Source organism: Entelurus aequoreus, linkage group LG10 (genome assembly GCF_033978785.1).
Source record: "Entelurus aequoreus isolate RoL-2023_Sb linkage group LG10, RoL_Eaeq_v1.1, whole genome shotgun sequence".
In the NCBI taxonomy this organism is placed as follows: Eukaryota; Metazoa; Chordata; class Actinopteri; order Syngnathiformes; family Syngnathidae; genus Entelurus; species Entelurus aequoreus.
In genome coordinates, this window is record NC_084740.1 from 14,105,111 (window position 1) to 14,132,793 (window position 27,683).

Below are 27,683 nucleotides of genomic sequence, written 5' to 3' on the forward strand. Positions count from 1 at the left end.
ACGATTTCCAATGTTGGCGGAGAAACAACCATAACCACAAAATATTGTTTGATGGTGTTAATGATGGCCCAGGTTGCAAGAGTAACGCTAAACATATATCTTTACAAATAAAACAAATACAAAGCAGCATCAATTTGTTCAATAAACCTTTTTAATCTCAACAGCAAGTTAGCTTATGTGTGGTTGACAACAATGAGGGTAAATATAAAATTCTATTTCTTCTTGTTTTGTCAGCAGGTGTGTGATGTGTGTGTATGTGTGTGTGCAATGTAATAAGTACTAAGAATCACATCCTCCTCCACTACTACTTGTACTACTTTCAGTCTCACTTTGACACAAATATTGCTAGAATACTTTGACGTGTGCCGACACGAAGCCAAATATTGCAAATAAAAAAAAGTTTAGTGAAAGAAAGAGAAAGTGGTGTTGGCTCGTCTGAGGGACTTTGGTTTCTGTACCTTTTGTAAGAAAAGAAAGAAAAAAGGCTTTAGTCACTTTGGAGCGGGCAAAACTAAAAGCAGGAAGTACAACTGACTAGATTTTCAAGACCGTGTGACAAGTAAAAGGCACACTGGACACAAAACATCCAATGAGTTGATTGTGGTAGGTTCTTTCACCTACCACCTGTACCACTTTCACATGGTGGATTTGACACTTGGACGGCGAAAAATGACAAATCCTCATCAGGGTAAGAAAATACACGCAGTTTTCTCTCTGATGATGATAGTTGCAAACATTCAGCGTCTCCAAGGGTTTTTATCCACAGACAATATTTGTAAATAGGGACTATTACGGTGTGACATTTAAAGTGGCCCTATGATGGTTTTAAGATTATTATTTTTATATAAATGTGGCATGTGCTTAACAACACCGGCATAATAGCAGCTTTTTTTTTTAAATGCAGAGTCAATCAGCCAGTGTACCTAATGTTGTGACCGAGTGAATCTATATCAAGTCTATCATTTTCAACAAGCGGTGATGACTTCAAGATATAAATTTAAACTGTGTACATTTTCAAAAGATACATTCTGATACTTTTAGTGAGGGCGGGGTGTGGTTTCATTTGCAGTCTAGAAACACCTTTCATGATGTCTACAAGACTTAGAAAAACGGGCGATAAAAGTGACTGTGCCAAAGCATATCCTGGACATATTTCATATCTGGACCAGCAGGAAGTCTTTGAAATGTAGATTCAAATGATCCTTTTTAAAAGAAAAACACCAAAAAAGATCTACTTTGAATGTAAAATCTGAATATTACAGATCAAAGATGTTATTTAGGAGGAAAAACAATCCAAATTGTATGAGAACAAAGTATTTATACTACTAATAAGGTCACCATTTTGAGAGCATACATTTGTAGTCTGAAGTTTAAAAAAAGTTGTAATTTCCTTAATTAGTTACTCTTGTACTTTTTTCTCACAAAATTGCAACTTTTTCTGTTAACATTACGACTTCATAATGAGAATAAAGTCATAAAAAAGTCTAAATGTCTAAAGGAGAATAGTTCTCGGTTTAAATTTTAGGGAAAAAGTTGCAATTTTATGGTAAAAAAAAGTGAATATTTAAAAAATATATATATATTTTTTTATGAAATATGTTTTCTCTTACATAATTGGAACCTTTTGTGTAAAATTGCCAATTATTTTTGCACATTCCTTTTTTCTCGTAACATTACGACTTTCATCGGTCACTTTCTGACTGGAAACAAAGTTGTCATGTTACAAGGAGGCGTAACTGTAAGATGTCGTCATCTTTCCAGATTAGTTTTTTTTTAATGTCTTAAAGGGGCCCTATCATGCAAAACCAACTTTTCTTTCCAGCTGGTACCTGTGTTGTATTTGGGATCTGCATAAGTCCTGAACAATTTCAAATCAATCCATGGAGGCATGGCGGAAATGTTTATAAACAATCTGGCCTTCCTTCATATTTCCTCCAAACGCGCCAGTTGTAGATAGATAGATAGTACTTTATTGATTCCTTCAGGAGAGTTCCCTCAGGAAAATTAAAATAATTTGTCCCAATTGTGACAAAAGTAGAAATTTACCCAAAGTGCTTTGCACAAGTCTGCCATTGTAGTCCCGCGCTGTAGTCAATAAGCTCCTCCTTTTTCCTCTGTCCTCTTGTGGGGCAGACTGGCTCGTACATGCACGTGCATCCTCTGCTGTTGTCATTTCTAATACAACGTAGCGTAGAGTTCAAACTTATATCTGTCAGTAGACTCGCTATGAAAGCGCTAAAAACTACAACATGGCTGACTGGGAGGATACAGTTAATGTGGAGGCACGTAAATAAGACCGCCCACAAAATGGCGCATCCTGCAAAGCGGCTTGAAGATGGTCTGTAAAACATCATCTATGCAACATTTTGACCAAAGAACCACCATTACATGTTATGTAGACCACAAGGAAGTCTTTTACATGTAGAAAACAATCATAATGTGACCCCTTTAAAACAAATATAATATTACTACTGCTACATTCTTTTTGTTTATTCCAGGAAATATGTTACTTTTTCCTCGAAAGATCATGACTTTAATCTCCTTGTGACACAACTTGAAGAAAGAAGAGTAGTTATGATTGTACGAGAAAGTTGCCATTTTAAGAGGAAAACAATTATCTATGGTTACATTTTATTCTTGTAAAATTAAATTATTTCTGTAAAATACGTTCTCCTAAAATTATGATTGTTACTTTTCTTAGTCCTAATGAAAAAAATGGAACGTTACAAGCAGAATGTTATTAAAAAAGTCATAATTTTCAAGTTGATATTATAAGACCAAAAAAAATCTCTTTTTAAAAAGAAATATTCTTTTTTTTTTTTAAATATTTGAATTTGAGTAAAATTGCAACTTTTTCTGGCCTGTTTTTAGAGTAGCCCTAATACTCCTTGGTGTAAATAAGCAGAAGAAAAAGAAAGGTGGAAAGTGTTGACCTGCTGCTACACTTGCTGCCCTCGCTCCTTCTAGAACGTTCCGTTGAGCGTGGAACAACAGATCATGTGACTTTCAGCGCCCGCAGGGAAGATTCTTCAGTCCGAGTGCTGCGAAGCATATCAAAACAAAAAGATTTCCCCCCCGCCACCTCTGCTGTCTGTCACCAAAGTGATCACATGATGTCTTCGTTACATTCCCAAAGTCATGTGACAATCTTCCTGACATGTGCAAAACAAAAACGCCACTCACATCTCGCCCTCCTGGTGATGTCATCAGTCCCACAGCCAATCAGGAGGAATATTGCATCAGTGTTTGCCAGGTGAGGGGAGAATATTCAGTCGTCTTATCCGAGGACACAAATCAAGCGCCATCTTGTCTCAGGTGTCCACGCGCACCTTTCAGTAGTGTAAGCAGTTAGTTCAGTAGTTACAAGTCACGTCCTGTCAATACTTCCTGTTAGTGTTGTGCACCTGGGACCTTCGCGTGACGACCCCTCTGTCCTATTTGACAAACTCAAGATTTGCCGGCCTTTTTTGTGCTTTTGCTTGCCGCTGGCTTCCAAACGCTGCAAACTCCTGGCGGTCGCGGCGCACGTGTCCCTCGCTCCGTGTGGGCGGGACAAAAGGGAGGTGAGCTAAGAGAGGGTTTTGGGTAGGAAAGTGTTCTAGGAGTTTCTAACACATTGCCCTCCCTGTTGCTGCGCCTCCACATGTTGGGCTCTCCTAATACTGCGCCAAGGTTTCAGTTGACCAGCACAAAGCCGTGCTGAGAGTCCACCGTCTCCATCATCTCGCTGTCCAAGAGCGGGCTCTGCAGTTGGGAGAGAACCAGACCTTCCTGCTGGCCCTGCTCGCCGTCTGGCCCCCCGTAGAAAACCCCCGCCTCCCCTGGGACAGAGGCAGGGAGCAGGCCGAGGTCTGAGGGGAACTCATACTGGGGCCCGAGGCCTGCAGCCTGCTGCTCTATTGAGTAGCGGTAACCTTCGTGGTGCTGCTGGTGGTGGTGGTGGAGGTGCTGCAGGTGGGGACCGGGGGGGAGGTGCTGGGCGTATGGGTGGTGGCTCATGTAGGGATCGTAAATAGGACCCTCCCCCGGCTCCATGAGGGGGCTCAGGCTGTGGGGGTGGCTGTACGACGGCGAGGCTTGTTGGCTGCCTGGTTGCTGAGCTTGAGGCTGGGCTGCCATCGGGGGCCCCTGGGGAGAGTTCTGGGAAGCCGCCAGGTCCAGAGGGGGGCCACTAGCTGGGTAGGATCCTTCAGCGATCTGCATCTGGTTGAAGTAGATCGGCAAGCCCAAACCCTGGGACTGCTGCAGGTACATCCTCTTCTGATTCAGTCTGGGAGGAGGAAACACAAAAAGAGCTCATCGAGTTCCAATCCTTACAATATGTCAGCCGAAGGAGCAGTTAAGTAGTCTCACCTGTGTTCTTGCAGTTGCTGCTCTAAACTTCTAGGAGAGTCCTGACAGAACATTTGGCAGCTTGCAGGACTGTTTGCCAAAACACTGTTCTGCTACACACAAGAAACATTGCAAAATAATTAAAACTATTATAGTTGTATATAATGTTACATAATAATAGAATAGTTTTATATAATAGAATAGTTTTATATAATAATAATATAATAGTTTTATAAGTGTCTGAGGTCTCCCAAAAACAATTCAGACTGTACCATGTGTCTGTAGCTTTAATGCTAATGAGCTACTGTGCACCTAATCCACTTTTTACATCCATCCATCCATCCATCTTCTTCCGCTTATCCGAGGTCGGGTCGCGGGGGCAGCAGCCTAAGCAGGGAAGCCCAGACTTCCCTCTCCCCAGCCACTTCGTCCAGCTCTTCCCGGGGGATCCCGAGGCGTTCGCAGGCCAGCCGGGAGACATAGTCTTCCCAACGTGTCCTGGGTCTTCCCCGTGGCCTCCTACCGGTTGGACGTGCCCGAAACACCTCCCTAGGCAGGCATTTGGGTGGCATCCTGACCAGATGCCCGAACCACCTCATCTGGCTCCTCTCGATGTGGAGGAGCAGCGGCTTTACTTTGAGCTCCCCCGGATGGCAGAGCTTCTCACCCTATCTCTAAGGGAGAGCCCCGCCACCCGGCGGAGGAAACAAATTTCGGCCGCTTGTACCCGTGATCTTGTCCTTTCGGTCATAACCCAAAGCTCATGACCATAGGTGAGGATGGGAACGTAGATCGACCGGTAAATTGAAAACTTAGCCTTCCGGCTCAGCTCCTTCTTCACCACAACGGATCGATGCAGCGTCCGCATTACTGCATTACTGAAGACGCCGCACCGATCCGCCTGTCGATCTCACGATCCACTCTTCCCTCACTCGTGAACAAGACTCCTAGGTACTTGAACTACTCCACTTGGGGCAGGGTCTCCTCTCCAACCCGGAGATGGCACTCCACCCTTTTCCGGGCGAGAACCATGGATTTGGACTTGGAGGTGCTGATTCTCATCCCAGTCGCTTCACACTCGGCTGTAAGCCAATCGAGTGAGAGCTGAAGATCTTGGCCAAATGAAGCCATCAGGACCACATCATCTGCAAAAAGCAGAGACCTAATCCTGCAGCCACCAAACCGGATCCCCTCAACGCTTTGACTGCGCCTAGAAATTCTGTCCATAAAAGTTATGAACAGAATTGGTGACAAAGGGCAGCCTTGGCGGAGTTCAACCCTCACTGGAAACAATGCGGACCAAGCTCTGACACTGATCATACAGGGAGCGGACCGCAACAATCAGACAGTCCGATACCCCATACTCTGAGCACTCCCCACAGGACTTCCCGAGGGACACGGTCGAATGCCTTCTCCAAGTCCACAAAACACATGTAGACTGGTTGGGCAAACTCCCATGCACCCTCAAGGACCCTGCCGAGAGTATAGAGCTAGTCCACAGTTCCACGACCAGGACGAAAACAACACTGTTCTTCCTGAATCCGAGGTTCGACTATCAGGCGTAGCCTCCTCTCCAGTACACCTGAATAAACCTTACCGGGAAGGCTGAGGAGTGTGATCCCACGATAGTTGGAACACACCCTCCGGTTCCCCTTAAAGAGAGGAACCACCACCCCGGTCTGCCAATCCAGGGGTACCGCCTCCGATGTCCATGCGATGCTGCAGAGTTTTGTCAACCAAGACAGCCCCACAGCATCCAGAGCCTTAAGGAACTCCGGGCGGATCTCATTCACCCCCGGGGCCTTGCCACCGAGGAGCTTTTTAACTACCTCAGCAACCTCAGCCCCAGAAATAGGAGAGCCCACCACAGATTCCCCAGGCACTGCTTTCTCATAGGAAGAAGGGATTGAGGAGGTCTTCGAAGTATTCCCTCCCCCGATCCACAACATCCGCAGTTGAGGTCAGCAGAACACCATCCTCACCACACGGTGTTGACAGTGCACTGCTTCCCCTTCCTTAGGCGGCGGATGGTGGTCCAGAATCGCTTCGAAGCCATCCGGAAGTCGTAGATGTCCCTGTTGTTTAGTAATGTTTGCTAGTAATATCAAGATACAGTATATGTTGTCGAGCCTACCGGAGATTTATTCATCTTGTTTATGAATAATATTAAGGATATTTTCTTGATGCTAATGCATATCACTGATAATGCTACAGTGTGGTAATCCTTGTAGAATAAAGCACTCTGCTTACTTGCACAACAACTACTAAGTTTGAAGTTTCTGTTAAGAAAATCAACAATGAAAATAAGGTGGATTGGACCACCAATCACAATATTTATTATCACAGGACTTAACACAACGTTAGTTTAAAGGCCTACTGAAACCCACAACTACCGACCACGCAGTCTGATAGTTTACATATCAATGATGAAATCTTAACATTGCAACACATGCCAATACGGCCGGGTTAACTTATAAAGTGCAATTTTAAAATTCCCGCCACACTTCCGATTGAAAAAGCCTTCGGAGGATGAGTATGCGTGTGACGTCAATCATTGAACCGGAAGTGTTGGTACCCCATTGAATACAATACAAAAAAGCTCTGTTTTCATTTCATAATTCCACAGTATTCTGGACATCTGTGTTGGTGAATCTTTTGCAATTTGTTTAATGAACAATGGAGGCTGCAAAGAAGAACGTTGTAGGTGGGATCGGTGTATAGCGGCGGCTGTAGCAACACAACAAGGATTACTCACTTGAATAGCAGACGCGCTAGCCGATGCTAACCGGCCACCGCACGGATGATCGGGTGAAGTCCTTCGTCGCGCCGTCAATCGCTGGAACGCAGGTGAGCACGGGTGTTGATGAGCTGGGCAGATGAGGGCTGGCTGGCGTAGGTGGAGCGCTAATGTTTTTATCATAGCTCTGTGAGGTCCGGTTGCTAAGTTGCTAAGTTAGCCTTAGCGTCGTTAGCAACAGCATTGTTAAGCTTTGCCAGGCTGAGATCTATTAACCGTGTAGTTACATGTACATGGTTTAATACTATTGTTGATTTTCTGTCTATCCTTCCAGTCAGGGATTTATTTATTTTGTTTTTATCTGCATTTGAGACAGATGCTATCACGTTAGCTCGTAGCTATCACGTTAGCTCGTAGCTAATGCTAATGAGCTTTGTCGATGTATTGTCCTGGAGATACAAGTCACTGTTAATGTCCATTTCGGGTTCTCGACTCTCATTTTCAAGAGGATATAGTATCCGAGGTGGTTTAAAATACAAATCCGTGACCCACAATAAAAAAAGGAGAGAGTGTGGAATCCAATGAGCCAGCTTGTACCTAAGTTACGGTCAGAGCGAAAAAAATATGTATTTCACTGCATTCTAGTCCGTCACTCTAACGTTCCTCATCCACGAATCTTTCATCCTCGCTCAAATTAATGGGGTAATGGTCCGAATAGCTCTAGCTGCGTTGAAAACAATAGGAAAATATGAGGGAGTGAACAACTGACAACGTCATCACGCTACTTCCGGTAGGGGCAAGGTTTTTTTTATCAGAGACCAAAAGTTGCGAACTTTATCGACGTTGTTCTATACTAAATCCTTTCAGCAAAAATATGGCAATATGGCAAAATGATCAAGTATGACACATAGAATGGATCTGCTATCCCCGTTTAAATAAAAAAAAAATTCATTTCAGTAGGCCTTTAATTAGGTAGGTCTTCGTAGTTATATTTAGGCATAGCTACCACAAAATACACAAACTAATGCGGTCTCTTGTCCTTTCTTTACATTTGATCTCTAACACAACTAATATAGTAGAGAATAAACTATTTTTCACAACAGAAAGTTTCTCAAACATACCAAATGTTCAAACAAACATTTTACAAAGTGATCGCTGCAGACACAAGCATGGTCCGATTGTATTCCACAAGATGATGAAAGTGATATTTTTAAGAGCCATTTCCTTTGACGCACTTTCATTTTTCCCTGACTTTATTACCTTTATGAACCACTTCTTTCGGGACTCTATGAAAGCTCTTTCCTATCTCTCTATTTGAACGACTAGAACACCCAAAGAACAGAACAGCAATACGACATTTTCTGCTCAAACTCTACACTCACTCTCACTTGTTTGAATGCTACGCTCAAGCTGCTTGACCATTGTGTGAATTAAGCTGCGAAATAGAAAAACGGATATGACGTCATATGCAACGCTCCTATTCAACTTGTGGTCTGCGAGTTCACTTGAAAAAACTTGACGACTTCTTTTTAAAAACACTAGAATAATGTTATTGAGATTATTATTATATTATATTATTATATTATTAGGTGGGTCTGTAGTCTCAAAGAAAGTGACACTGGTATTGTACCCAAGGCCAGACTTGTAGCAAGGGGTTTTGAAGAACTTAATTTAAAAACCAACATGTGCTTCTGAATCTCTAAGGCTATTGCTCAGTGTAATTTGTCAAAATCATTGGAAATTCCATTCTATGGACATCAAGTCTACCTTTTTACAGGGTATGGAGTTGTCGAGAGACATTTATGTCAATCCTCCCCCAGAAGCTGACTGTATGGGAGTTCTTTGGAAACTGAAGAAGTGTGTGTATGGCCTTGCTGATGCATCTCTCTATTGGTACAACAAGGTGAAGGAAATCATGCTGAGCACAGGTGGTAAAGTGTCACAGGTAGACCCAGCAGTATTTTATTGGCTGGATGATGAAAACACAGTGACGGGTGTACTCGCATGTCATGTAGATGATTTTCTGTGGGTAGGCTCATCAAACTTTTCAGAAAATGTGATCCCTAAACTGAAGTCTGGGTTCCAAGTGGGATGTGAGGAATTGCTATTTGGGAATGGATATTGAAACTGTTAATGATTCTGTACAGTTGCATCAGCACAGCTACATTGAAAGTCTGCACCCCATTCACTTACAGCCAGTCTGTGCTCTAGAAAGAGATGCTCGTCTTAATGAAACAGAACAAGAACAACTCAGATCAAAAATAGGACAGATACTCTGGGTTGCAAAACAGACAAGACCTGATGTAATGTTTGATTCTTGTAGTCTGACATCTAGTCTAAAGAATGCGACTGTGCAATCAATTCACAATGCTAATAAGTTAATTTGTAAACTGAAAGCTGAAAAAGTGACTTTGAAATTTCAACATTTGGGAAATGATGCTTTAAACCTAACTGTATTCAGCGATGCTTCATTAGGAAATCTTCCTGATGGAGGTACACAAGGGGGCATGTTGATCACCCTAATGGGAAAAGGAGGTACATTCTCCCCCCTTTACTGGCAGTCCAAGAGGATTCGACGAGTGGTGCGAAGCACCCTTGCTGGAGAGACTTTTGCCATGTCGGATGGAATAGACAACGCTGTGTTTCTTGCCGCCCTGTATTCTGAGCTCACTACTGGCACCGCTGGTTTGATTGATTGATTGGTTGATTGAAACTTGTATTAGTAGGTTGCACAGTGAAGTACATATTCCGTACAATTGACCACTAAATGGTAACACCCGAATAAGTTTTTCAACTTGTTTAAGTCGGTGTCCACTTAAATTGATTCATGATACAGATATATACTATCAAATATATACTAACATCATAATACAGTCATCACACAATCAGAGTATATACATTGAATTATTTACAATCCGGGGTGTGGGATATGAAAGGGGGGGGGGGGGTAGATTTGGTTGGTATCAACACTTCAGACATCAACAATCAGCATCAACAATTGCATAATCAGAGAATTGAAACAGTGTAGGACTGACTTGGTAGGATATATATAGCAAGTAGTGGACATAGAGAGAGATCAGAAAGTACAATAAAAAGTGTAATAAAACATGTCTACATTTGATTGTTTGATTGTTTACATTTGATTATTTATAGTCAGAAGAGGTATTATGTGGAAGGGAGGGTGTTAGTTTAGGGTTGTAGTTGCCTGGAGGTGTTCTTTTAGTGCGGTTTTGAAGGAGGATAAAGATGCCCTTTCTTTTACACCTGTTGGGAGTGCATTCCATATTGATGTGGCATAGAAAGAGAATGAGTTAAGACCTTTGTTAGTTCGGAATCTGGGTTTAACGTGGTTAGTGGAGCTCCCCCTGGTGTTGTGGTTATGGCGGTCATTTACGTTAAGGAAGTAGTTTGACATGTACTTCGGGGGAGGTGTAGCGGATTTTATAGACTAGGCTCAGTGCAAGTTGATTTACTCTGTCCTCCACCCTGAGCCAGCCCACTTTGGAGAAGTGGGTAGGAGTGAGGTGTGATCTGGGGAAAGTGGGTAGAAGTGAGGTGTGATCTGGGGTGGAGGTCTAGAAGTAATCTGACTAGCTTGTTCTAGGATGTTTGGAGTCTAGATTTGAGGGATTTGGAGGTGCTAGGGTACCAGGAGGTGCATGCGTAGTCGAAAAAGGGTTGAACGAGAGTTCCCGCTAGAATCCTCATGGTGCTTTTGTTGACCAGAGAGGAGATTCTATAGAGAAATCTCGTTCGTTGGTTGACCTTTTTGACTACCTTGGTTGCCATTTTATCACAGGAAAGATTAGCCTCTAGAATGGAACCTAGGTAGGTGACCTCATCCTTCCTTGTGATAGGTCTAAATGCTCCAGCGTTAGTTTGTGTGACTGATAATCATTCCCTCTATGATGCTCTTCGATCAACAAAACAGGTCACAGAGAAAAGGCTTCGGTTGGATATAAGTGGCATCAAAGAACTAATTCACAACAGAAAAATACATCAAGTGCTTTGGTCAGCAACAAAAGCTTAACTGGCTGACTGTCTTACGAAAAAGGGGGCATCACTCTTGATGCTTTTGAAAGCATTGAGTGAAGGAAAATGGGTTCTTACCTAAGTTGATTTTATTGTTTCTGTTGTTCTCAAGAAACATGTGCTATTTAATTTTTTATTTATTTATAAAAGATAGCGAGACTGTTAACATGTTTCTCCATATACTGGGTTAACGCATGCGCAATGTTTGTGGGCGGGAAGTGGGGATCGAGTGTTTCCGGTTTTACCTCTGTGTGGGAGTTGATTAAAAGTTGTGAACCAGAATAGACATGTTTATTCACCCACATTTAACAGTTTTCACTTCACAGGTGTCATAGTTTTGATGCCTTCATTGACAATCTACAATGTAAATAGTCATGAAAATAAAGAAAACACATTGAAATGATTAGGTGTGTCCAAACTTTTGGCCTGTACTGTATATATATATATATATATATATATATATATATATATATATATATATATATATATATATATATATATATATATATATATATATATATATATATACACACATATACATATGCACATATACACATTACACATACAGGGTGTCCCAAAAAATGTATACACCCTTTAGATAACTTTTTTTTTTTTTCAGATTAAACCCATTAAACAATTTAGGAGGGGGTTTCAGAGAGAACCACCAAAGCGAGTTACCATCCCTCGAATTAGAGATAAGTTTGAAGCTGATGGAACTGTTCAAAACGTCCACAATAAGCGTTCTGGAAGACCATGGACATCGACAAGCCCCACAAAGGAAGAAAGAGTACTGGAAACCTTTCTGCAAAGTCCAAGAAAGTCTTGATGTTGGTAAATACTTTTGCATTTTGAAAATTATACAATTATATTAAACATCTAGTTTGAAGGGCAGCACGGTGGCAGAAGGGTTAGTGCGTCTGCCTCACAATACGAAGGTCCTGAGTAGTCGTGAGATCAATCCCGGCCTCGGGATCTTTCTGTGTGGAGTTTGCATGTTCTCCCCGTGACTGCGTGGGTTCCCTCCGGGTACTCCGGCTTCCTCCCACCTCCAAAGACATGCACCTGGGGATAGGTTGATTGGCAACACTAAATTGGCCCTAGTGTGTGAATGTCAGTGTGAATGTTGTCTGTCTATCTGTGTTGGCCCTGCGATGAGGTGGCGACTTGTCCAGGGTGTACCCCGCCTTCTGCTCGATTGTAGCTGAGATAGGCTCCAGCGCCCCCCGCGACCCCGAAGGGAATAAGCGGTAGAAAATGGATGGATGGATGGATCTAGTTTGAAATTATTTAAGTTGTGTATACATTTTTTGTGACACCTTGTACTTATACACAAACACGTTTGGTTTTCCTTTTTTTAGGGCCCGCACGGCCCATGTAAAAGGAATCCCAACGGGAGTCCTTTTGCATTGGGACGAAAGGACCTATTGTTATTTAGTATTGTATTTGTATGTCTATCCTAAATATTGTAAAGCTGGGATTGGGTTGGAGTTTTTATTTTTATTTTATTAGATTAATTAAATTAACATTCTGTGATTGTTGTTGAAAAAAAAATCCTAAATATTGAAAAACTGGGATTGGGTTGGAGTTGTTTTTTTTCTTTTATTAGATTAACATTCTGAGATTCTTGTTAAAAAAAAAACTAAAAAAACTTTTTTATAAAATGCTTGATTGAAGATTGTGAATCGAATCGTCGCCCCAATAATCAGAATTGAGACAAATTCCCATCTCACATACCAACCTGTGTTTTACTGGCCTGCTTTTATTTTGAAGCCTGAATTTTTACAGGTTGTAGGATACACCTATGTTTACTGAGTGTTGCTACGGAAGTAACAGTTTAAAAAAACAAACTTTAAAGGGAAGTCAATGGGAAAGAAGGAAGTTTCCCGGGGAAAATGGGAGGGTTGACAGGTATCGCAGTATCCTTTAAAAAAAAAGGCCTAAAATAATTGCATTTGAATGAGCCCTCCAATTGGGGTAGGATTATTATATAATCTGCCTTTAAATGCGACCTCCAAAGGTTGCAGCCCTTAAAATCGGACATGGCATGCAATTATTCAAAATGCCTTGGTAAAATCAATTATTCCAATCAAGAGGAAACAACCCCCTGATTGATTAGTTAGATGTGTTCCAAAATCCTGTAGTGCAGAGTGACAGGCTTGCATGAGAGCGTACCTGCAGACGATGGGTGAGGTACTGTGTCTCCAAACTCTGCCTGCGCGAAAGGAGAGGCGGTTGCGGCCCACCTTGGTATAAAGTGGGGCCCTCCTGTTCCTTGGATGCCTCACCCTGTCCAACACAAACATTACGAGTCAGAAGGCAGGATGTTTACGTCTGCACGCAGACACATAAGTTGAAGGACAGCGTGTGGGTTCATCAAGCCGTGTCAGGGCCCGGGCGCTTCATGGCGTGGTCTAACTGGATTAGCCATAATGTGCGCTGCCAACATGCCTTTGTGTCGACTGATCAGCCAGATGCCTTTCGCTAAATGGCATGTTCCACAGGGATTACACATTAGTTAAATAGATTGAGAGCATATTAAAAGGATGACGGGGGGCCAAGCCTAAGAGCTGTGTTATTGCATTATGAAAGATGAGCGGCATGAGAACAACCAGATCTTGTCAGCTTTGGCTATTAATTGTGGTATTTTTTTTCTACTTGTATTTACTGGAAATCCCATGACTCTCTTTTTCCTCGTACAGTGTGTATCATCTTGTGTGCTTGTGATTTGAGCATATTGAATGCCAGGCTCTGCTACGAGTAAGTCTGGCCGACTTTAACAATGGCGGCATTCACTTTGGCCTGGGCTCCAGCAGGCCCCAGGGGGACGAGACACAGTAAACAAGCCGCAGTTGGCTGGCTCTCCAGGGCTTACACAACAGCCCGGGTGCCTGTTTTTTTTTTTTATTTGATTTTTTTTTTTACATTTCTGGACAGAATTAGGTGAGGATAGCAGGGAGCTGTGTGTTTGTCTTGGTTAGTGCCACTGACCTCCAGGAGGTTGTGCAAGTGATGCTGGGGCCCTGGTGGACACATGGCGGCCCCTTCGCCCATCTGCTCCACCAGCATCTGGACTTTGTTCAGCTCTAGGATGCCTTTGGTCCGTGCCAGATTCTGAAGGTGCTGTCGAAAGGCAACCAAACCTGGACAAATATGGACACATTTTAATTCAGACATCTCATCAATAAAAACAACACTTTTCATAGACAGCGTGGCTCCATGTGCATCGCTGTGGGTGTGTTTGTTTGTATGTATATGCACTTGTGATATACCATGTATCAAATATACACAGTAAGATAAATATACTCAAGTAAGAGTAGTTACCTTCAATCACAGGTGCCAAACTCAAGGCCCGGGGGCCAGAGCTCGCTTTGGCCACATTATTTAATTTGGCCTGCAAAAGCCTTGAAATGATATGCGTCAATAAAGTACTTTCTCTTCTCTTACTAAATGTATTATTTCCATTTTGACATAAATAAATACATGTATTGCATGCAATTGCATTATCATCCATCCATCCATTTTCTACAGCATGTCCCTTTCGGGATCACGAGGGGTGCTGGAGCCTATCTCAGCTGCATTCGGGCGGAAAGCGGGTTACACCCTGGACAAGTCGCCACCCCATCGCAGGGCAACACAGACAACATTCACACTCACATTCACACACTAGGGTCAATTTAGTGTTGCCAATCAACCTATCCCCAGGTGCATGCCTTTGGAGGTGGGAGGAAGCCGGAGTACCCGTGTGAGGCACACGCACTAACCCGTGTCACTGTGTTGCCCAATTGCATTATCATTTCTAGTAATGCAACAAATATGATACTATCATACATTTCAAACTTTAAAAAAATAGTAATGAATATCTGCTTGACTTGATTTCTAAGCTAGTTATCTATCAAATGTAGAAATTACAATATATTTTACTGTAAAAACTGGTAGCGCAGTTGACAGAATTTTACAGTAAAAAACAAAGTTTTTTTCATTTAAATATAGCTGTATAAAACACACCATAAATTTTATGATAAAATTGTGGCGACTGAGCTGCCAGTTTCTTACTTCAAAATTGTTTTTTTACTGCGTAGGTAAAAAGTATATGATAATCTCCTGCCTCTCCGACTGCGGTCATTTCAGCACGTTTACCAAAGTGGGAATGTAAATACATTAGAAGACAATGCTACATGCTAATAAGCAAGCTCAACTGTCCTGTATACACCTGCTCTGCCAACACACACACACATACATAGGTCTCTTTGATGCCCTCACAAACGATCTGAAATCACAAAAAGCCTGAACTTTTACAGCCACATTGCTAAGATGAATAGCGTAAAGTAAAATCCGTCTGCAAATGTGGAGCTCACTTGAGCAGGCAGATACAAGGAGGAGATGGGAGGGGGGGAGGACGGGCTGTGTGTGCTGAAATAATAGGAGACGCCGCTCAAGCAGGCAATCTTTTATTGGCTTGTGTCCCGCTGGTTCATTCTTCTCCACTGTGATACAAGTCTGCTCTGGCATATTTTTCCAAAAAAGTCTTGTCTTATCACAATTAAAAATTGCTATGGTACAAAGCCTGCTTTGTTGATTCTTCCATATTACTTGCTTGCACCAAAGATGTACTCCTCGCAAAGAGTTTTTAATTATTTTTTTTTAACTCCACAGCAATTCTCTCCTTTCCTTGCTGGTGTGTTGTCTTTTTGGGACTCATATTGAGTTAGCAAAACGGACGTTCGTACACAGAGACATGGTTCACACACGGAGGCCTATTGGCTCAATCTAATGGTTCGTAAATCGAAAAGTTAAATATAACGGGTTTGTAAATCGAGGAATTCCACTGTATGTGTGTGTTTGTGGCTGATAAGACCCATCCAGTGGTGACTGAACGATAGCACCTGACTCACTGTGGTGGTGGGAGTTATTTCTAACCCAAGTCAGCAGTCTGACGCAAAATAACCTGCCGCATCAACGCTCTCCCTCCCTCCCTCTCCCCCTCTCTCTCTCTCCCTCTCCCTCCCCAAAGAGGATTAAAATGAATGTAATAAATAAAATATATGCAAACACTAGCTAGGAGTGCACAGTGAAGGCTGTTGGTTAGGAGACCGGGAAACAAAGTGCTTTCAAGATGTAATTAAACATTCTACTTAGGATTCATGCAAGTGATGTATAATTAGTTATCCAAAGAAGAGTGAAGCAGCATACGGATTATTGGTAGTGGTTGTTTAACATTTCCTTTGTCAAGGTTTTGAAGGGCGTGGCGCAATATTGTGCAAATCTTTCGCTGTGCAGTTTGGTGCTGATGATTCAAACAAAGGTTGTCAGTCTACTTTTGCTAATGTATTGTTATCCATCCGCGTATGTGGATGCATGTGTCGTTAATCTGTGGTGCAGGGAGACAAACACAAAAGTGAAAGTAAGAGAGAGGTGGGGGACTCGGTGATGAGCCATAGTGGGAGCGGTAAAAAAGGGAAGATGGTGACATATGTGGGCTGAAACCTTCAACTATCTGGCTGTGATTCATGCTGTGAATCAGTCATCAGGCCGGCGAGAAGGAGATGATGAAGGGGTGAGAAAGAGAGAGAGGAAGTGAGAGCAAGGAAAGTATTTGCATATGTATATGTACAGTCTATATTATATATATATCTGGGTTGTGAACGATGAACCGATGCAACCACTTCTCGGTTGCATCGGTTACAGCCTCCTCAATCAATAAGATTCAGCTGTAAATCCTGAAGTTAATCGAGTGTGCACATGAATAGATTATCTCGCCGAACTAGAAATCAGTTGACGTTTTTTGTCTTTTGACACGAGAGCCAGGGTTGTCCGTGAAAAGAGTGACGCGCTTGTAACATTACTTACGTAACTGGAGACGAGCATAGACGTAGATACATGGATCGGGTGTCGCGTGAGACTAGCGATCAGTAGACAGTTTAAAACAATGCGAGAGTCACGGCTGCCTGACAACTCAATATGTAACGCGGACTGTCTCCATGTTGTGCCATCCATCAATATTTTATCATTCCAAGAAATGGAGGCTCGGACAGATTCCCAGTTCGTCTTTCTTTATTTCAACGTTCTCGTAAAACGGGCTCAATCTCTGTGTCTCGCTCTCTTTTTCGACAACATTTTTTTCACCTCCACAACACACATCACTTCTCAACCTTGCCCAGTAAGTCCCTACCATCAAGCCATTGGCTAGAACTCGTAGGCGACTGTGACGACAGTGACTTGACTTGAATATATCACTATTGAATCAACACAGTAGTTAATACTACGATTATTGTTAATTACAAACTAAATGTTGGATATAAATAATAATGGAAGTATAAGTGTTTGTATATAGTATATAATTGGTATAAAGGTTTAACTAACACGTGTACAAGGATATTTCACATGTCTTTACTTAGTATATATATTTGAACAGTGTTTATGTTGTGTACAAGGTGTATTTATAATATGTTGTGTAAAGGAAATGTTATATTTTTTGGAAGCTCATCTTGTATTTGACATTGTTTATAGGGTTAGGCGCAATAAGTGTTCAACTTCAGCCTAAACCCTTTCGGGCTGCAACATTTTCAATTTATGAATGTACAACTTTTTGTTTATGTAAAACTGTTTGTTTATTTTGTTGACCACTGACCAAAGAATAATAAACTAACTAAACTTGACATATGGAAAACAAATATATTTGATATATGTGACATGTTTGCCTAAATACTTTATTTAAAATCTTTGGGGATATATGTTGTGTTGTGTAAAAATGTGAATATACTACCTGTACATTCATATAATGTGCTTTTTTATATTTGAAGATACATGTGCCTGGGTGTTGTAATTTGTCAGGTTATTGTTATTCTGATGTCATTCAACTGATCAGTTGTCTTAGAACTATTTATCCTCTAACATGAGGAGGAGCATGTGCACAGGAAGGGATGCTTTTGTTCTTTTGTGGTGTGAAAAAGAATGTGTCCATCAACAAATATAGAATCGAATCATTCATACACCGTATCCAATCTTACTGTATTGTTTATACACTAAATCAAATCGTTCACATTGAATCGCATCAAATCGTTCTGTTTTAGAAGTATGTTTTTTAATTCCCTTGTAACCCATGTATCGCGATGCAAAACGAATCTTCCATCACAAAGAGATTAACATACCTAGTATATACATATATGCGCAAGTGTGAAGGAACAGATGTAGCAGGGTTGTTGCGACTGTGTTCCTACCAGCTATGTGCGTGCGAGCACTCAGTTGCACATCAAAACCCCCGGCAGCGCCAAGTGACCGCATTCAAGGAGACAAGAACACTGCAGTTTACTGACACTTATTTATTCTATCCGTCAAGCTTGTCTTCTTCTGCGCCAGCGACTTTCCGTGTCACACGATGTCTGTAGTGCGCAGTGTGTGTGTGTGTGCAAGTGCAAGAAGTGGCTCAGAGTTGACAGAGCAATGGGGAAAAGGAGACCTCCTGACCCTGTGTGAGAGAGGTGTCAGAGGCTCTGCGTCCTTCTCTGAAGCTGATGGGCGAGCGGTTGTGCGTCTCCCTGTGCTGCGAGGTGAGAGCGGCCATTGCGGGGTTGGCAGGCCGAGCGCTCAGGAACGACGACGTCGGGACACCGGGGGCCGTGGTATTGGCCAGGACCACCTCACTGAGTGACGGTGGATCCTCCAGGAGGCTGAGGTCGCTGTGCATGGAGCCCATGTCATAGCCCATGTCAGAGTCCACGCTACCCATGGAGGGTCTATGACCCAGGGCGAAAAATTTACCTGGAAAGGGCATGAAAAAGGTTTTCCAATATATACTAGGAAGGGTGTGTTGGATCAGCTGACGTCCTACCCTGGCTGGAGGTCCCTGGTTGGTTGGTGACCTCAGAGAGGGTGTGTCGCCTTTGGCCGAAACGAGCCGTCCGATAGGCCAGGAGCATGTGGGGCGGATCCTCATCCGTGTCGGGCTCCTCGGTCTCGATGCCCTCATCAATCGACGTCTCCATCATGTTGCTAGGCGACGAGGTGGAGGACTTGCGGAGCACTGTGGGGGGAGGCAGGGGGTCGAGTAGGCAGCCATTCACCTGAAAAGGGTGCAGAATATTTTTGTTGATAAATGCGGATATTGATTGAGTCAATCTTGAAAAAAGGCACTTGAGAATAAAAGTTATTTGTTCCCACAGTGGGAGTGTTGAGGTGGGGGGCGCAGATAAATGACCTTTTGATTGACACACACCCTCAAAATTATGCACACGTAATAGGTGCCTGGTGTCGGTCTAGGGAGAGCAACTTTGCCCAATTCCTCCATCTGCTTTCACTAGTGAGTTGGGATCGGAATGCTGTTACACAACAGCGTTACACTTACGCACACACACAAACATGTTCACAGAGGACAGATCATTGAGAGACAGATTATATAAAGAAGTGATGGTAATAGTTAAATACGAACATGGGAGGGAATAAAATCCCCCATCAAACTTAAATCAAGCTAATAAGTAAAGTAATGACATAAGTGGGAGATCATGAGTGTTCACTTTGGACAATAGGTCACATCATCTTTACAGGACCACTTACATAACCACACTCCATTCAGGCAGATAACACACTGCGGTCTCCCTGTGCTGCTCACACACATCATAATTTGTTGGGAGCCAGGAGTGGAGGAGGGGGTTAGAAAACCCATTTTGGGGTGTGACAAATGAGAATGTGTGTGTAGCTCTGAAATTGTGTGAGGCCATGGGGTTCTATAACAGCTCACGACAGGGCATCAGGAAAAAGGTTGCCACCAAAGATAAACAGGATAAAAAGAGTGTGGATGTGTGTATGAGAGACATGCGCGGGACGGGCAGCTGTCCTGTCTGATGTGAGCGCTGGCTGGGAGCTTACATAAGACCAGTCAGCTGAACTCTGGCAGGGTGACGAAGCAAGCCAATGCTGGAGCCCTCAAAGGAGCATGATGAACGCATGCAAGCAGGCGCACACAAACACCTCTGACTCAGTGGATGAGCTTATCAAAGCGAATCACTGTCAGAGCACATCAGGATAATGTTTCTGGACATTCTTTGGCAGGATGATAATGACTATAATAACTGCATTTTCCATAACTAAAGCCGGATGCGAGTGGGCCGTCATATGAGGTTAGAGGATGAGCACGCAACGAAGAACATACACGCACCGGCTCTTTGCCACCTTAGCCTGATATACCGCTGCTATGTCCATGTGTCTTTGGACCGGTCCATGCGTCTTTGGACCTACTTTAGGAGTGTTGACGTCCTCAATCATGAAATTCCGCTCCAGGGCACACGCTGGCTGTGCAAAGGTGAACGCATCAGAGGCAGCTTGAGGCAGCGCGGGGGAGCGAAGCAGACGGACCCCCTGCGGGAGCAGACCCACCTGCGGCAAACCGCTGGTCGACTGCAGAGAGGGTGGGAGGAGAAGGTTGTTACTGTGTGTTCTTTAAATCATAGTTGTCAGCATGATGATGCAACCAATGGAGCTACTGGGATTTTATGAGATGCTTTTAGCACAGAGAAAATGAGTGGATGGAAATGAGAGGTCAATTGGAAAGAAAATAATGCAAAACCAAGTGGTAAAGATCAAGAAGAGCAGGTGGAGGGTGGGCAGCTCACTGCTGCAGGATGCAGGTGTGAATAAGAGCACTTTGATCATCGATGGACGCATTATTCACAAGCCTTTTGGCTACCTTGACGACGGTCTGCTCAGCGATTGTGCTGGGTCGTCGTTGACGTGCGTCCATTCTCTGATCTAACGGGAAGCTGCAGCGATGGGCCTTGAGGCGCTCCACCAGCAAGTAGTAGATGGCAGCAAAGTGGTTGTAGCTTTTGTTCTGCAGAGACTAAAGGACAAACAAAATCAGGTAACATGACGACAATAACGATGATATCTTTAAATTAGGACTATCAAATGTATGGCATTAACTCATGTGATTAATCGCAAAAGACATTGCATTAATCATGCAGATGAATCACACAATTTATTTTGAGCGCACAACCTTTTACTTTAACTGCAGATGGTACCTGACAGGGTTGTTATACGGTCAGTGATCAGGTCAGTGCAAAGATGAGTGAGAAGACTGAGGTGTCCTTGCTGGCAAATAACACCTCAAAATACACTTTGACAGGACTTAAGATAACATTGTTACCATATTTTGAGCAAATAAATGATGTATTTTCAAGTAAAACATTTAAACAATGCTTGTAAATGACATGACAAAAAAGTATTTTTCTAGGTTATTTCAATTATCTAAGCAAGTAATTTACTTTGATTAATCCTCATTAAGCCAAACTCAAAAGTATGATACATTTGATTTTTTTTAAATTATCATTTGACAGCAATACTTTATATATGACGGTTTGATGCAGGAGAACTAGATACACTTCTGCAACAACTGTTATTTCACACCACCAAAATCTGTACTCATTAAGCATATCATCTCATCATTGACTTAGTATGACCAATGGAGGACTTGACATTGACTTAAAAAACAGGATAGGTAGGACACGAGAGCGGAACAGCTGTCTTGAAATAGGTTGGTGAATACAAAAAACATATGAAATGTCTTAAAACTCAACATGGGAGTGGAGTGTTAATTCTGCATCTGCTGCTCTAGTGACATAAAACACTTCCACTAACCTCATGTTGGCCAAAGAATTACCTCTGTTATGCCCTTTCCCCAGTTGCATAAACGCCAGAAGCAAAATTATTTCATTTACTAAACTCTTAAGAAATACTTTTGCAAAGTCCCATAACAAGAGATTCACAGTGGCTGTGATTGAACACTATATAACACTTTTATGTACTTGAACTAGGGCTGGGCGATATATCGAATATACTCGATATATCGTGGGTTTATCTCTGTGCGATGTAAAAAATGACTATTTCGTGAGTATTCGAGTATACGTTCTCACGCAGTTGCTTTTAGCTGCGGGCATTACACTACAGGCTTTTCTCACTCTTTCTTGTCTCTCCTCACAGAGATAAAACAAGCGCACCTTCTTACATACGTCACATACTGTCGCGCGTGCAACATCATACGCCCTCGCCGAGCAGAGAGGTAGCGGAATGTATAAGTTAGCTGTAACAGGTGGTGCAAGCGGAGCGGTGCTATTGGTAATACGAGAGAGAGGAGGTGCGAATCTGGCAACAAATGGAGGAATAATTAATTCCCAAAAAAAACATCGTCTGGCGGTGGTTTGGCTTCAAGCGGGAAGATGTCGAACAGACAACCGTAATATGTCAAGTATGCGGCAAAAGCGTTGCTACAAAAAGTAGCAGCACTACTGATCTTTGGCATCATTTGAAAAGTCACCCGCTAGAGAATGAAGAGTGCTTGAATCTCTGCATGTCAACATCTCCGCCGGTGCCACACCAACAAAATGCTGAAGCAACAAGCACTGACTCAATTGAGCCTGGCGTCTTCCATTTCCAGATCCTACACCGTATGAAAAAAATAGTCAACAGAAGGAGATAACGTCCGCAGTAACCTACCACATAGCGAAGGACATACACTATTTGATTTTCTATTATGCAGCTAATTTATATTTTACAGTTATTGAAATATCTTGTGACATCATGCACAAAAGTGCACTTTATTTGTTTTAAAATATTGTAGTGGCGTTCTGTACAAGAAGTGCACTTAAATTTAGTGTTGTTTTGATAAGTCATCTAGTGACATCATGCACAAAAGTGCACTAATAGCTTGTTTTAAAATGTCTCTGACAATTTTGCACTTTCTGTTTTGAAGTTACATGAATGTTTGTGCCACTGTTTAATAACTGTTTAATAAATACAGTTTTGGTTAATTGACTTAGTTGTGATTTTCCTCTCTGCACGAAAGTTTAAAATGAGCATATATTAATGCAGTTTAAACAAGAATGTTTTAATGTAGACACATAGAATCATCATACTGGTGTGATTATATGCATCAAGTGTTAATTCAAGGCTAAGGCAAAATATAGAGATATATATCGTGTATCGTGACATGGCCTAAAAATATCGAGATATTAATAAAAGGCCATATCGCCCAGCCCTAACTTGAACCCTTTTAGAATTGGGGTTTAAGCGTATTTGACCTACTTCCTCCAGATGGTGCTACAAGTTTAACATTTTAACAAATTTGTATACATAATTATTGAATAGCCCTGGCTTTAGTAGGATGTGAACATGATCCTAATTTATTACAACATACTCAATGGATGCTTACAATGTATCTGATGATGACATATCACTCTGGCATTACCTCTACAGTCTTGTGCTGGTCAATGCCAAGGCTGTGCATCAAGCGAAGGACTTGCTCGCTGTACTCGCCCACACCCGCCTCACCCTCAGCAGGTGGTGCCTGCTGGTACAGAACGGGCCGCTGCACTGGAACATCTAGTGCCATCCACTTGTGCTCTTTAATCTGGGCTACGGAGAGACGCTTTGATGGGTCCAGGACCAACATCCTGCGGATAAGATGCTCGCAGTCTGTAGACAGAGGGGAATGGGGGAGGGGGAGGGGGGGGGGGCAGCAATAAACTATTGCAAAGTTCTACTTGGGAGATGAACATGTAATTTGTTTCTTCTGCAGTCACGTCTAAACAGTGGCTCTACACTCCTCACAACTTCCCTCCTGACCTTTTGTTAATGGCTAGATGAGATTGACGTCATACACAGCTGGGATCTTAACAGGATTATGGTCCCCTGCCTGGGTCTGTAACGCCTCGACTGCATTCCTAGCTGCCACACGGCACCCTGACCCATGAACACCGCTGCTGTGCTCTTGAAGCACAGCAGTGTGTCTTTTCCAGAAAATGCACTATGAAGTCGTTCTGTTAATGCTGTCGTCAAATCACCATTAAACAGCAGCAACGTACTGATTAGAATTGTGGTTGTAGTTTGCAGATTCTTGATTGAATGCACATTGTTCAAAGTAACAAACGGTTACACCCCACTGGTAATTGTGCAAGGTAACTCTTCCAGTGCTGAACCGTTGCAGTAGAGGGGTGAATATTTAGCAAAACATGTACTATTTTTCTGGCGAAAAGGCCACAAGGCAGTAATATCATAAAACCCTAACTTTGCCCATAGAAATTGCTCACACAGCTCAAAGCGCTTAACAAAACACCCTTTGTATAACCCTATATATATATATATATATATATATATATATATATATATATATATATATATATAAATAAATAAAATATATATATATATATATTATACACTACCGTTCAAAAGTTTGGGGTCACCCAAACAATTTTGTGGAATAGTCTTCATTTCTAAGAACAAGAATAGACTGTCGAGTTTCAGATGAAAGTTCTCTTTTTCTGGCCATTTTGAGCGTTTAATTGACCCCGCAAATGTGATGCTCCAGAAACTCAATCTGCTCAAAGGAAGGTCAGTTTTGTAGCTTCTGTAACGAGCTAAACTGTTTTCAGATGTGTGAACATGATTGCACAAGGGTTTTCTAATCATCAATTAGCCTTCTGAGCCAACGAGCAAACACATTGTACCATTAGAACACTGGAGTGATAGTTGCTGGAAATGGGCCTTTATACACCTATGTAGATATTGCACCAAAAACCAGACATTTGCAGCTAGAATAGTCATTTACCACATTAGCAATGTATAGAGCAGGGGTGGGCAATTAATTTTTACCGGGGGCCGCATGAGCAACCCGAGCACTGCTGGAGGGCCACATCGACAATATTTCAATTAAATTTTGCTCAATATTATTTTTAATATATACCGTAAGATAAATAATAATAATAATAATAATAATAATAATAATAATAATTAATAATAATAGTAATACTTCAACATAGTGTGTGTAACAGCATTCCATGACTAATATAAATAAATTAACATTAATAATAAATGACAGTAAAATAAGCACACGTATGACTGAGGAGTCATAGTGTAACTTTGTGTGGTGTTTGAGTTGTCCGACTTTTTGTGTGGCCATAAACGCACCAGTGGTTTAGTGCTATGCGTGTTGGTGACAGATGACAAGTTGGTTTTGGCCTGGTTTGTACGGCAGAAAATGACTAGTTTTTCGAGATAGAAGTGTTTTACTCATGTTTTTGGTGTGGTTATGGCCGAATATAAACAGTTTTGCTCAATAAAGTGATCGATATAATTCCTGGCCTCGAAGCATCTCGATAGACGTTACAATAATTGAACGGTGTTCAATTGAACGGTGTTGACGAACACCGTTAGGGCCGCTTGTTGTCACTGTCACTCAAAGTTGCATTGCAAAATTACATAGAATAAATATGTTTATTTTGTTTAGAATTCAGATGGGATTTGATTTGGTGCGCAGCATATATTTGCTGCGCGCAGCAGACGCTTGAGCAGTGCGCAATTGCGCAGGCACGCACCTTAGAGGGAACGTTGCATGGCAGTCCATGTCTTGTTGGAAACACGCCATTCTTCATCAACTTTTCTCTTTTTAGCGTCTCGGGTGTAAACCGTGCATCACTTGTCGCTGCATGTGCACCTTCACTCGCAGGTTACACACGGACACACGCCCATAAATAATACTTTTCAAAATAAAAGCAGCACAGTTGTATTGCGCGCACGACATAGATGTTTTTTCAACTTTATTTTGTAATTAATGATTGCAGCTGTTCACATTCACTCACAATCACGCACACGCATACGTCCACACGGAAGTAATACAAATAACGATTTTCAAAACAAAAGCAGCACCGTTGTATTGCACACTCGACATAGATACTTTTTAAAATGTATTTTGTAATTTATAATTGGCCTCACGCGGGCCGGACAGGGACGCACAAAGGGCCGGATGCGGCCCGCGGGCCGCAGAATGCCCAGGTCTGGTATAGAGTGTATTTCTTTAAAGTTAAGACTAGTTTAAAGTTATCTTCATTGAAAAGAACAGTGCTTTTCCTTAAAAAATAAGGACATTTCAATGTGACCCCAAACCTTTGAACGGTAGTGTATATATGTACCGTGTTTTTCGGACTATAAGGCACACTTAAAATATTATTACTTTTTCTCTCAAAAATCGACAGGGCGCCTTATAAACCGGTGCGGTTAATGTACGGATTAATTATGGCAGTACTTACCGACCTTGAAGTAATTTTATTTACTAAATGATGTAATGGCAGTCACACAAAAGAGATACGTGTGTACAGCAGTTTGACGCCTGTTCAATATAGGATGTCAGCAAGCAAGCCCAAAACTTTGATGTTTCATTGAGAATGAATAACATTACACACGGGACTCAAAAATCTGTCATATTTTTAGTACGACTTTGGTTGGGTACGAATATGAATATGGATTGCCGGCGTATTACGGCTACCGCTTCAACATGCAGGTAATATTATGGTGTGTGTATAAGGACCCCAAAATGGCACCTATTAGGAGACATTCGATCTATCATGCAAAACCAACTATTCTTACCTTTTGGTTCCTGCTGATGTGTATTTTTCTTAAGTCCCAAAATTTGCACGCATCCGCTATTGTAGCCCGCGCTGATAGTCAATAAGCTCCTTCATTTTCTCTATCCTCTTGTTGTGGGGCATTCATCCTCCGCTGTTGCCATTTCTAATACAAAGTAGCAGTTTTAACTTACATGTTATGTAGACCACAAGTAAATGTTTTAAATGTAGAAAAAAAATCATAATATGACCCTTTTAATGGGCCTTATAATCTGGTGCGCCTTTTGTATGAACATAGACCTAAATAGATTCGCTCATTGGCAGTGTGCCTTATAAAACGGTTGGCCCAATGGTCCGAAAAACACGGTAAACACCTTCAGGGGACTGACAAACACATGTTCCCCAAATATGAGCAAGATTGTTTGAAACACAGACACAACCAAGCAACACTTCTCTGCAGGACTTGGCAACCATACAGTGCATCCGTAAAGTATTTTACAGCGCTTCCCTTTTTTCTCATTTTGTTGTTACAGACTTAATCCAAAATGGAATGATACCCCATAATGACAATGTGAAAAGTTTTTTTTATTTTATAAATGTATTATGTTTATTTATTATTCATGGCTTCCAAAGCACTTTAATCACAAGTCATAGGGTGTCCACAAAAAAAAATAGGACAAATCATTTGGTTTGTGCAACCTTGAGGCCAACCAAGGATTTAATTACATTTAATTTCTATTTTACAGGTTTCCTTACAGCTTTGCGACATTAACGTTTTGTTTTTACTAACAAACTTGGCTGGCTACCAAGAACATTAATTGTCACCCCTTTATGGGCACAACCAGGATTACATTTCATTGCACATTTACTTCATGCTGTTACATCTGGGCAGCAACTTTAACTCTAAACTAGGTAAAAGTGGGTTGTGCTCGTTGTCACAGCTGTGTTTATAGCAACAATCGAAGATGAATACGTTCTCCGAAAGGTCCAACCGCCCAGGGAAGGTTGTGAACTATATCAGGGACGACACTGCTGGAGCTGACTGATTGACATGCTGCTCTTAGCCAGGACATTACACCACCATGATTCAACCACATAAGTATCCCGGTTAACACTTGCAGCCTTCAAGAGGTGTAGCGTTCCAGCAAGAGAAGGAGAACAGCATGGTGCTCTAAGGAGCAGGAGTTCATGGTAAC

The 27,683-nt window shown here is 42.1% G+C and overlaps 1 protein-coding gene across 6 annotated transcripts in view; it reads right to left on the reverse strand.

Moving 5' to 3' along the window:
- The window catches only part of sik2b (salt-inducible kinase 2b), a 135,245-nt gene that overhangs the window by 1,200 nt on the left and 106,362 nt on the right, over positions 1 to 27,683 (reverse strand). For 3 of the 6 annotated variants that reach the window (XM_062060178.1, XM_062060182.1, XM_062060180.1), the window contains exons 7-15: positions 23,337 to 23,563; positions 20,781 to 20,933; positions 20,333 to 20,491; positions 18,930 to 19,161; positions 18,566 to 18,859; positions 14,090 to 14,241; positions 13,274 to 13,387; positions 4,354 to 4,445; positions 1 to 4,270 (exon numbers count right to left, since the gene is read on the reverse strand). The exon at positions 1 to 4,270 is cut by the window's left edge. In XM_062060178.1, the coding sequence (XP_061916162.1) occupies positions 3,676 to 4,270; positions 4,354 to 4,445; positions 13,274 to 13,387; positions 14,090 to 14,241; positions 18,566 to 18,859; positions 18,930 to 19,161; positions 20,333 to 20,491; positions 20,781 to 20,933; positions 23,337 to 23,563 (2,018 nt within the window). In that variant the 3' untranslated portion in view covers positions 1 to 3,675. The remainder of the gene's footprint in view (positions 4,271 to 4,353; positions 4,446 to 13,273; positions 13,388 to 14,089; positions 14,242 to 18,565; positions 18,860 to 18,929; positions 19,162 to 20,332; positions 20,492 to 20,780; positions 20,934 to 23,336; positions 23,564 to 27,683) is intronic. The other 3 variants (XM_062060181.1, XM_062060179.1, XR_009827444.1) reach the window with 2 other exon arrangements.